Here is a 12,147-nt window from a genome sequence, read left to right on the forward strand (position 1 = left end):
TTCTTAATAGCTTCATTATGCTTCGACACAATTGTTATTAAGATTTAATTATTCAATGATCCTCATTATTCAGAGTAATGTATAATATAATGGTTGTGAATATGATCCTATCAGCTACGCAAATATATTTTAAAAAGACAAAACCATTGTGGGTGACATATAAAACAGTCTGGATTTTTGACGTTGACCTCTGTCAAATTGATTTACACAATTCTCGTTTACGATAATATGCACATGCAATATATTCAATGTTAATTTGTTATTATAAATTAAATACAAGGACTGTGTATTGTGCCGAAAGTTAAATAAGTAAATAGTTTACGTATGTAGACTTCATATTTAATTAATGTAAAAAGGCAGAGTTATTTCATTCAATAGTTTAAAAGATAAAAGGTAAGTATTATTACACAATATATTATATTTAATTTGTGCTTATCAATAAGAGATAAATACACCTCTTCATAATATCCAAAAGTGATAGTGATTAGTACTCTTTAATCGCAATAAACAGTTTATGCGTGTAACAAAGCATAGCTTGTTTGCTTGCATGAGGTAAGTGCTAATTTACGTGCTGCAATTGTAATTCGTACACAATTATTTACCGGTGCATCGCTATTAGTCGGCTTAAACCTTTTGAGCAGGTTATCACGGCAGAAACATCAAGTAATTCTGAACTGTAACCAAAGGATACCTTACTGGTTATTTTCGCTTTTGTACATCAGAAATATCTTTAATATGTTCTGTTCAAATGAGCAGTTTAATATATTACATGAGAAAAATAGAATCTTTGCTTATAATAATATCATAGCTATTTTTCCTTGTAAGCCACAATATTAACATACTTCTGCCTTATAACAACAGTGTTGTGAGCTGTATTCTGCTATGGTGAATGTTTCAGTAACCATGTTAAGTGTGGCCCTGCTATGCCGATGCTCTCAACCGCTGAGGGTGGCCCCCAGCAGGCTACTGGTCAATGGGGCACAAACCAGAGTCATTGCTAGGGAGCTGATCACACCTGCTAGACACAGCAATGGAATTACCAGCAGAGGATTAAAGGTATGGTAAAGTCTTTTAATACCATCTATCAAAATTTTTCCCAAACATATAACATTAATACTAACGGCCCAAATAGGACATTAAAGTGTCTAAAGAAAATTGATTGAAACTAAAGCAGTTTTTGGTCTGATGGATGATAAGAAATATTTGCAAAGCAATTATTGTTCTACTTCTGGATATGGATCTTGATTTTTTTTTATATATAATGTAGGAGTAGCAGATGAGCATGCAGTCCACCTGATGATAAGTGGGCTCTGCCGCCCATGGACATCTGTAATCGAACCCAGATAGGATTAGATATTCCTACCTGAGGTCAGCCACAGATGTGCCACTACCCCTGAGGACTAAGCTGGAATGCCTCGAAAAAATATGTCTCCCTTACCACACTTTAAACCAGAACACAGCAGCACTCAACACTGCTGTTACAAGGCAGAAATAGAAGTGGCGATGGTGCCGGAGTCGAACAACAAAGGGTTCTACAACCTTCTTGTTTTAGAGTGAGATTGGTAGCCACACTTACCATACTGGCCAAGTACAGATTGTCTGATTTCACACCCACTGTAGATCTTTATTTTGTAAAGAATTATTGGGTGTGCAGGAGTGTGAACCTCTGACCCTCAATTGAGAGACCGAATTTGAACCACCAGGCGCTTATTAAAAGTGTAGATAACCAAAACTATAATCTCGATTTCTAGATACGAGAACTGGTGAAGTCAAATGGGATCATCGCAAGGTTCTGCGCTAGTGCACCGAAGCCCAAGCCTCCCAAGGTTGTGGGCTACTGGTTGCTGGGCTGCAGCGGCATGGTCTTCACAGCTGTGGTCTTAGGTATGGTCGGTGGCTATCTGGTCCTACTGTATAGCATCTACTATGTTGTCAATGTGATTGTTAATAGTACTAATGGGAGTAAATAGATCTCTTTACGTAAATAAGTCTGTCTTAAATACAGTATGAATGAGTAAAATAGGTTATTTATGTTTAAACATAACATATATTGTATGTTACTTTGTACAGTCATATATTATTTATTTATTAACATTCACAACCATATTTATGGATATTTCTTGTTATGAATTATGCCACAATATCTATACAATATAAAATGTAAGGTTTGCTTGTCTATGTTGGATGTATTTGAAAAATTATGGTTATAATAAGTGAGGATATGTAGTAGCAAATATAATCATTTTTGTATGTCTGTTTGTCTTTGTGTTTGAGATCACATCACATCAAAATATGAAAAATATATTTATAATCCATCTCTTGACTAAACATTTAAGTCTTTATTTCATTCAAATCGATCTACTTCATTATAAATTATTATGATTAATAAAATGAAGTATTAGAAATTAATTATCACTTGCTAAATTGTGAAGGAAAACCTTGTGAGGAAACCTGCATAACTGAGAGATTTATGAAAAAAAAACTCAATGTGAAGTTTACCAATATGCACTTGGCCAGTGCGGTGGACCATGACCTAATCCTTCTCATTATGAGAGGAGACCCATGCCCAGCAGTGGGACAGTAATGGGTTGTTGTTGATGATGATTATAAGTTATTACAATAATAAATAATAATAAATATATTGTATGATGTGTTTGCGGAGCACAGAAATTAAATTTGGTCTATATGCTTTGTGAGCTTGATAGGCATTGTATAATACTTATATTCTGAATATATGTAAAGGCGTAGGTATAACTTATGGACAATATTTACAGTTTAAGTACATTTAATCCATTGTTGTATCAAGCAAGTGTGATGCTATGATAACAAAGATATTTTATAAAATTTAAGTGGAAGGCAAGTATTAACTTACTTTTTCATCTACTTTTATATTAAGTATCCTTTAATTGTATATGGCTGATTTTGATATTAAAAATTGTTAAAAATAGGCACGTTTTAAATTTAGTCTTGTAAAGAGTTAGAATGTTGTAGGGATTTTAAGCTTAAGCTTAGGAACTAGAACATCGGAAATGGAGGTTTCTCTTTGTATATTTGGATACTCCAAATGTACAAAGAGATTTTTGTTATTTATTTATTAATTTGAAAAATACATTAAGTAATTAAGATTACAATATTAAAATGAAGTAAAAACTTAATTTTGTATTATAATTTAGGTTAAGTTATTATTATGATATTCATAATAAATTATATTATAAAAAAAATAAAGAAATTATACCAAATTGGACTTTAAATTAAATACCTACCAAGCATGCATTTAATAGATTAGTTAAAAAAATCTCAATGCCATATCCACCTTTAAAGCTAATTACAAATATAAAAAATAATCATTATGTTTGTCTGTTTAGGTGGGGTCACAAGACTCACAGAGTCAGGTCTGTCTATGGTGACCTGGAAACTCCTGGGGGAAAAGCTGCCCAGAAGTGAGGAGGAATGGCATCACGAGTTTGAAAAATACAAGCAATTCCCTGAATTTAAATAGTTAGTATAATCTCTTATATATACACATATCAATAATACACAAAATGTCAATATTCATTATAGACCTCACTTAAATCTCACATAAGGATTCCAGATTCGAACCCTGGCTAAGTAGATCTTTAAATGTCTTTCTTTGTGTCTATAATACCGTATTATATAAGGTATCATAGTGTTTTATTTATTCATAAATGTAGCTGTATCACAGTATAGTCCGCGCTAAACTTTTAGTCCGCTCTGAAGTTGTTGCGCGCAGATGTAGTCAAGAGAGCCAATGCGTTCGACCACAACCACAAGCATATACTCCATATTGACGTAAGGGCACATTAACGCAGCTATGTCCCCGCAGGCGAGAGCGGACAATAATGTCTACAATTTGTGGTTCGACACGACTCGTTTCTATAATCAGAGCGGACTAGAGGTTTTGCGCGGTTTGTACATACCCATTTCTTTTTCCACTCCATATAAAGCAGAGGTTGACCTGAAGCCAGACCTGAAGAGGTTGACAAATGCGTTACTCATATCTAAGTCAGTCGTCATTATATCTTTCGACTGAAACGAAACAACTGCCTCACGCTATAGAAATCAGTGTAGCGGTGGTATTTCCCAGGTCGAACCACATTGGTTTTTTAGTCCGCGCCAAACTGCTAGTCTGCTCTAAAGTTGTTGTGAGCAGGTGTAGTCATACAATTTATGGCGACGCGATTCATATTTATATTAAGATCAAACTAGCAGTTTTATGCGGTCTATACCACCTTTCAGGTACCTATATGTGACTTATAATATTTTCCTGGTATTTTTTTAAATGTAAACTAGCTGACCCGGCAAACGTGTTGCCATATAAATAAAAAAATGTTAAGGGTGAACAATCCTTATCACTTAGGGGTATGAAAAATAGATAGTGCCGATTCTTAGACCTACTGAATATGCATATAAAATTTGGTAAAAATCGGTAAAGCCGTTACGGAGGAGTACGGTAACTAACATTGTGACACGAGAATTTTATATATAAGATTAAAAACCAAATTTCTTGACCCCAGCAAGAACCAAAACATGACGCTATCGGAGTTCAAGTGGATTTGGTGGATGGAGTACGCGCACCGCACCTGGGGCAGAGCTATCGGCGCCGCCGTGTTCTTGCCGGCCGCGGGCTTCTGGCTGCGCGGGTACTTCGACACGGGCATGAAGGTCCGCGTGGCTGCGTACTGCGCGCTTGTTGCTGCTCAGGTGAACCACAATCATTGTCACATTAACTTAGGCCTTGAGGATTGAAATTTGATGGTTTGTAGTAGGAAGAAATTTTCAAGTGTAAATTTATGAACGCAAAACGTTGAATAGGTTGATCAAATTTTTGAACCCAAATTTGGATAGGTTGATTATTGATTACGAATGTAATAAACGGATATAGGGTCTAGAAACAAAATTAAAAAAAAAATGTTATGTCGAAACATATATTATAAGGTAGCTTGCGAAATTGGCGAAACATACATTAAGGCTAGAAGGCTAGGCTAGACCGTTAGTAGCCTACAACAGAAGATTTGAATGGAATTTTTTTTGCCGTTTCGTAGCGAAACTCCTTTCAAAGCGGTGATAGTTTGTTGACTTTCACAAAGTAAGTATTCTATATAAATCAATTTTGATTAAAAATAGATTTAAATTTAATTTTTTTCTTGGATTAATACCTTTTTTTAACAACCGATTTTTTTAGAGTATTTAAATCTTGACGAGCTATTTTACGTCAATAGCCTACTTTATCATTGTGAATCAATTTTATTCCACGCCGTTAAGTAGTATTTTATTCTTCCACAGGGTCTGATGGGTTGGTACATGGTAAAATCCGGCCTCGAGGACCGTTTCCAAGGCCCTTCAGATGTCCCCCGGGTATCCCAGTACCGTCTAGCGGCGCACCTCAGCCTGGCCTTCGTACTGTACTCGGGGCTGCTCGCCGGAGCCCTGCGGGTGCTACGCCCCTTCCCGACGGTGGCCACCTTCCAGAGGATCCGAGAGTTGAAGGGCATTACGGCTTTTGCGCATACCGTTAAAGCTATGGCATTCTTTACTGCTGTTTCAGGTATGGAAGTAACGGTCAACTAATCTTTATTTTGATCATGATTAGTTATGCTCGTAATTTAACATTTACTTCTTTTAAAATTTATCTTCTTATGTGCATACATAAGGATATGCATGCGTTTATTTATTAGATAACTTTAAGTAACTGTTTTTTGGATTTTTTTCTTATTAAATAATTTCAACTCACATAATACTCTTATCTCATAATTATAAATTGCAAAAACAATTATATTTGCTTTATGTTGTCGAAATATTAAGGAAAACACTGACATCTTCTACATATTCTGTCATTGATTTCTAGGTGCGTTCGTAGCGGGTCTCGACGCTGGGCTAGTATACAACTCATTCCCGAAGATGGGTGACCGCTGGATCCCAGAGGACATCCTGGCCTTCACGCCCACGTTGCGCAACTTTACAGAAAACCCCACTACAGTTCAATTTGACCATAGAGTCTTGGGCACCACCACTCTAGCGGTGGCTACTGCGCTTTGGCTAATGTCGAGGGGGAAACCACTGTCGCCGATGGCTCGGAGAGTTGCTCATGGTGTTGGCGCTATGGCGTGGTTACAGGTATGATTATTATAAATATACAACTTAACGGTGTCTCATTATTAGGCACATTTTCTTTCAAATTGCTGACAGAGGCCTGGAGCATATTCTATACTGATATGTTTGTGATAGTTAATACTTCCTTTATTTGCGAGTGACCTCCTTCATGTTATTCTTAATGGAGCTATGTACTAACCTAACAATAAACATCCTCATTGGGCACTAGCCCGTGTTGTATGTTTATTGTTTTCATTTGGTCTGTAATGATGTCACCCTTTTTATAACATAACATATAGCATAAAAACGTTTCCAATTTTATGATAATTATTGATCGATAATGGATTGTTGCTCGGGTAAGAGCATTTGCAATCAAATTAAGCCTTTCCCTCTTGAAGTTTGAATAGAAGTGCTTTTTTTGGGATTCAAAACTAACTTGTATACATTTTTTTAAATTTTCAATTTATGCATTAAATGTTACCTATCGAAGATATTAACAAAGATATTAGAATGTTATTGATCTATACTAAAAGGGGACTATTGCCTACATATCTTATTATTATGGAATCTTATCATCAGAAATGAACAACAATCATGTTGACAATGTATTTTTGTTTTCAGGTGGGTTTGGGTCTCCTTACGCTACTGCACTATGTTCCAACACCCTTAGCCGCTGCGCATCAGTCTGGTTCCTTAATGTTGCTGTCATTAGCCATCTGGCTCACACACGAGATCAAACTGCTTAAGTATATACCCAAGTGAATAAAAAAGCCTGGTATATATTCAACAGTTATAGTTTAACAGTCACCGTTTATTATGGATTATGTATTGTAACACCTCGTGGATTTATGTGGCTTCATTGTAGTAGTGAGTACATTTAATTAAAACATAATACCCTACAAATATTATACTTATGTAGTGGATTTAAATAAGTAATTCATGAAAAAAAAAATGGTTAATGAATTCTTAAAGCAAATTCGTAAAAAAATCGTAAACAATTATTTAGTTTGAAATTCTAATAGAATTCTATAAACACAACTTCATTAGTATTGTTTACTAAAGAAGATTAGTCTCAATGAATGTACTATATAACTATTACATAGGTCATATATATATGAGTTAATTTACTCAGATAAAATCACTATTAAACTTAACTATAGTTATAAGTAGGAAACGAATTACGACTGATATATGAGAGTGGCTTGTCAAATAAGTATTTTATTTTTAAGAATTAAATGTTATGTTAACATACAGATGCATTTTTTAAGATAAATCCTTCCAACAAAGACACTAAAATATTTTGTTCACATTATAAAATAAGAACACAGTTTTTAATAAGATGATAAATTGTTAACAATAAAAGTAGGTACAAATGTTAATATTGTTTTATTTCAACCACTTATTTATTTAAAATAAGCGAATGTGTAAATATTGTTTTATTTCATCATTTATTTATTTAAAAATATGCATAATTCTTAGTTATTTTTCATACACTCAAATTTTTTTAAAATTTTCAAAGACCTTTTTTTTAAATTTTCAAAGATCAAAATGATTTCTCAGACGAAAATATGCACTAAAAATAATTATGTGTTACATCGACGCGCAACTTCGTCCTACGCGATGCCAAAACACTGTTCTGATTTCTCAAACGCGCCAAAACTATTTATTTATTTATTTATTTTATTTATTTTATTGATCTAATTAGAACGGCCGAGGCCACTTACACTAACTAGACAGATCTAACATACTGATAACTCACAAAACTCCAAGCATACAGACATGATCAGCTTCCAGTCATCAGCAAGCACATCACAGTTCGGATAATGATCCATGAGCGCGTTCAATGTCGCAAGTGTGCGCGGAACAGGTGATTTAGCGCGCGACACAGTGCGGGAAGGCGGAACCACAAATAACTTGTGCTTTCGGCTTCGTTGATAATTGTCTGGGACAAATATTTGGCAAAGCTGATTGTGAAGTTCCTGCGCCTCAACAGCATTATGTAAAATCTTGCACATAATTTCAATTTGGTTGAGGTTTCTGCGGACATCTAAAGAATTAAACCCTAAGTGACCCAAGAGGAATTTAGTTGGGTACAGATACGGGTAATAACCGTATTCTCGTTTGTAAAGAAATCTAAGGAACGCTTTTTGCACTTTTTCCAAAAGGAGAATGTATTTTTGGCTTGGTGTGGGTTCCAGACACAAGCGCTTGTTTCTATTTTGCTGCGTACAAGTGCATAATAAAGAATTTTGATAACTATTGGAACAGAGGTCTTTTGCATTCCTGAGGACAAAGCCGAGTCGAGCGAATGAATCCTTGGCCACTGCGATCATATGCTATAATATAAACAATACATATGTTTTAAAGGAGGAGTAGTGCCCAATGAAACAATCAAGAATGTTATTCACAAAGTGATTTTATTTGAAAATTTAAAACGCTAATATTGCTTACACACTCAAACTATTGTTTATGTACAAAATGCTGCCTCGGCCTTGAGCTGGCAACTATTACACCGAACTAAAACTATAAATATAACTGACAAATCTCAGCACAATGTAAAATAAAATCAACGTGTATGTAGGAATGTAGGTATATATAAATATGTTGTGACATAAACCGGTGGTAGGTAAAAATAATTATCAATAAATAAAATGACATGACGAATTATAGAGTTCTTATGTAATAATTAACTATTATTTATAATTCTGTTTAGTTTTTATTCAGTGTAATAGTCACTTATGAACTGAGGTCTAGGAATCGTCTATAGATGGCGTTACTGATCCAAACATGAGGTACTACTAGGTACAATAATTTCATATACTACTAATATTATAATTCTATACTGAATTGACAACAATATTTATATACATATTATGAATGAAAATAACGTATTTTAATTCTGCTATTACTCTCAACAAATTAAACTTTTTCATATCAATTGCATCTTCGTTTAAATCACTAACGCCATCTATGATGATAAAGGAACCAATCGACGTTACATTCGGGTCAAAATATACAAAAGTTCCTTACGCCACGCTGTTAATTTGTTATTACATTACTGCCTATCTATCTACATTTAGACAACGCAACAGACGCATGAAATACAACTGAGGTGTGCGCTTTTTTATTAAACACACCAAAAGCTCTTCAAAGTGTGCTGCGATAAGGTACAGAGAAAATATAGTTTTCAAGTAGAGATCTAAACATTACATCGCGATGGTTTGTATGACAGTAATAAGGGATAAACTGTGTAATATATATTTGTATTCTGGTTTATATTCTACAACTTTCACGGAAGGAACGAACGCAGAGCTACGAATACTATACAATACGAATATTATAACGTTGCCGATATGAATTTGTGGATTAAGATTGTACAGCATGGAAGCATTTTAAGACTTCAGTCGACAAATAATGTCGTCGTTCTTAATGTCGATCCATGTTATAAATACTATATTGTACATGCATAATCATATTTTTAAATAGTCATAGTGAAATTATAATTTTCGCACCAAAACATTGATCCATAGACAAAACACACATTATATTCTCGCTCTGAGTAAATGCATAAAACTAAATCATATATTATCTGTGACATTTACAAAGGTACACGGGTATGGGACAAATTTACTAAGAATAAAATTTAATTACACATCTTTATGTTATATATTTTGATATACAATAGTTGATAGTTTTTAAATATTAATTAAGATACGTTTTAAATTACACAATGAATACAATGGAATAACAAAAACATTGTAAAATTAAGATTAAATAGTTGCATAGTGAAGTCAGATATTTGTTTTTACATCATGCGCCAAACTGCTAGTCCGCTCTGAAGTTGTTGTGAGCAGGTGTAGTCATACATATTGCTATGGCGACGCGATTCATTTCTATATTCAGAGCGGATAGTCCACGCCAAACTGCTAGTCCGCTCACCATAAACATTTATGATTTAAATGCTGCGTTATTAGGATTTAATAAGAACTTTTCGCGAATAAGGTGAGTATGGCAAAAGTTGCTATAAAATAATCAATTTAACTGACACGATGTGGTAAGTTGGTTTATATTTTATAGTTAGTTAAACACGAATTATTAATTACAAATAAATTTACTAGATAGCTAAGGTCGCTTCTTCATTTTAATTTGTCTGTAATATAACAATTTACATTACAACATTACATCATTGACAGGAGAACAGTGCATTACATTGCACAATCTGTAATTGTGCAATTTGTAACGGTACAGTAATGACAATCCATATGGTTGATTCTTCCTAAAATATTCATTTTTGAATTGTTACATTACAAGCAAAAACTATAATAGTGTGTCTCCCCTCGTCTTGTAAGGTAATGTTTAAAATTGTATCTTGGTTTGTAAATTACACGTGAGGAAGCGCCTTTCAAACCCTTTGATAAACTTAATACAACATCAAATTAATAGTTTAAAGATAATCTTAAATTTTAAGTTGTAAACACATTTGAGATTTGCTATACAATAATCACATGATAATAACTAATCATACTATATTTTATTTTATACAATATATTTAAAAGATACATCTGTGAATTTGTTTTATTATTTTGAAAGTAAGGGTATTTGATATAAGTTATAATATTTATTTGATACAAAAAATATGTAGGCCTTGGTAATTAAAATATAATGAGAAATTTTATAGTTTTGGATTTACCCGTATCTTTTATTGCGACAGGGACAGAAAGAAACGAGAATATAATATCGACTGAATTTGGATTCAAACGACTCGAATCAAATCAATAAATCTATATAGAATTGTAACCGATGTGTATGGATGGCAGTGACTAATCACCATCAAGTGGACAACTTGCAAGCTACAATCTTATAAACAATACCAAGGATAGATCGTTCTTTGACGATAGATAGACCTTTGGTTTCACTCTCATTCCTTCCTTATGATTGAGCTAGCGAATAAAGCAAGTTATATATCCCTTACCACATCCATCGACCGAGAGCTACAGAGCATAATACATACATAATAAAAATAAACCTTCATACTCAAATTTTAAGAAATGTTACCACTTTAAAGTGGTTCGAATCGCCTGAATCCGTTTTAATCTTCAAACATGATTGACCCACTTCATAATGCAATAGGAAATCTAAATGAATCATCATCATCACCATCAGTCTGCACAAATGCTTACTTGGTAACTTTATGGCAGTAATCAATATTTTTAACGCGACGTACTTTAAGGCCTTGTCATATCGTATGGTCAGCATCTAAAGTAAATTGTAATATATTACTTCAATTAATTAAGAAAAATCCTCTTTTCGTATTGCTAAAATACAAATAAGTGAAAGAAATTTCTTTAAAAAATAATTAATAAATATTTTACTTTAGATGTTCTTCACATATATCGGTATATTTATAATTATTTTTGTCAATTTATAGTAATATAGTGTTGATATAAAACAAACCCTCTTTATATCAGTTACAATATACAGGGTGAATTTTTAAAACGGGCCTTCAGGGCCAAATCCGAAACTATAAGGATTAGCGAAAAATGCTAAAAGGAGTTACGAGGCCAATTTTGATAAAAACTAAAACTGCATCATTACTTTTTTAAAATAACTTTTTCCCTAGCCGGGAATCGAACGAGTTCATTTTGAAAAAAAATGCACCCTCTATATTATTCCACTATCTGATAGTGTTGCTTATAAGGATCAAAATCTGGAAAGTAATGATAAATGACAAACTAAAACTCGTAACTCCTTTCAGCATTTTTCGCTAATCCTCATAGTTTCGGATTTGGCCCTGAAGGCCCGTTTTAAAAATTCACCCTGTATATTTATGAAATTGGTACCAACGAACAATAAATGTCTTAGCACCATACTATAATTCCTTATTTGATAAACGAAATTGTATCCAAAATTATAGCTCCTGATATAGTGACTTGAGTCTAATTTTCCACAAAATTATTCAGGAATTAAATTAATTATGAATAGTCGATCGGTGATATTAATTTACTGATTACAATTATTTGATTTTTTTAATAACAA

At 33.5% G+C, this 12,147-nt stretch overlaps 1 protein-coding gene across 2 annotated transcripts; it reads left to right on the forward strand.

Annotated features, from left to right (window-relative positions):
- Nucleotides 1–202: 202 nt before the first annotated feature.
- LOC140745079 (heme A synthase COX15) lies at nucleotides 203–7,069 on the forward strand. Of its 2 annotated transcripts, none has more exons than XM_073076846.1 (8): nucleotides 203–393; nucleotides 899–1,056; nucleotides 1,752–1,884; nucleotides 3,366–3,498; nucleotides 4,536–4,722; nucleotides 5,305–5,566; nucleotides 5,867–6,135; nucleotides 6,733–7,069. In XM_073076846.1, the coding sequence occupies exons 2-8, from the start codon at nucleotides 904–906 to the stop codon at nucleotides 6,871–6,873; spliced, it is 1,278 nt and encodes a 425-aa protein (XP_072932947.1). In that variant the 5' UTR covers nucleotides 203–393; nucleotides 899–903; the 3' UTR covers nucleotides 6,874–7,069. The 2 variants fall into 2 exon arrangements, with proteins under 2 accessions (XP_072932947.1, XP_072932948.1); XM_073076847.1 differs by lacking the exon at nucleotides 203–393 and adding an exon at nucleotides 431–552.
- The last annotated feature ends 5,078 nt before the right edge of the window (nucleotides 7,070–12,147 follow it).

Source organism: Epargyreus clarus, unplaced genomic scaffold (assembly GCF_041222505.1).
Source record: "Epargyreus clarus isolate Ecla_fem2 unplaced genomic scaffold, WU_Ecla_fem_2.2 ptg000009l, whole genome shotgun sequence".
Classification (NCBI taxonomy): Eukaryota; Metazoa; Arthropoda; class Insecta; order Lepidoptera; family Hesperiidae; genus Epargyreus; species Epargyreus clarus.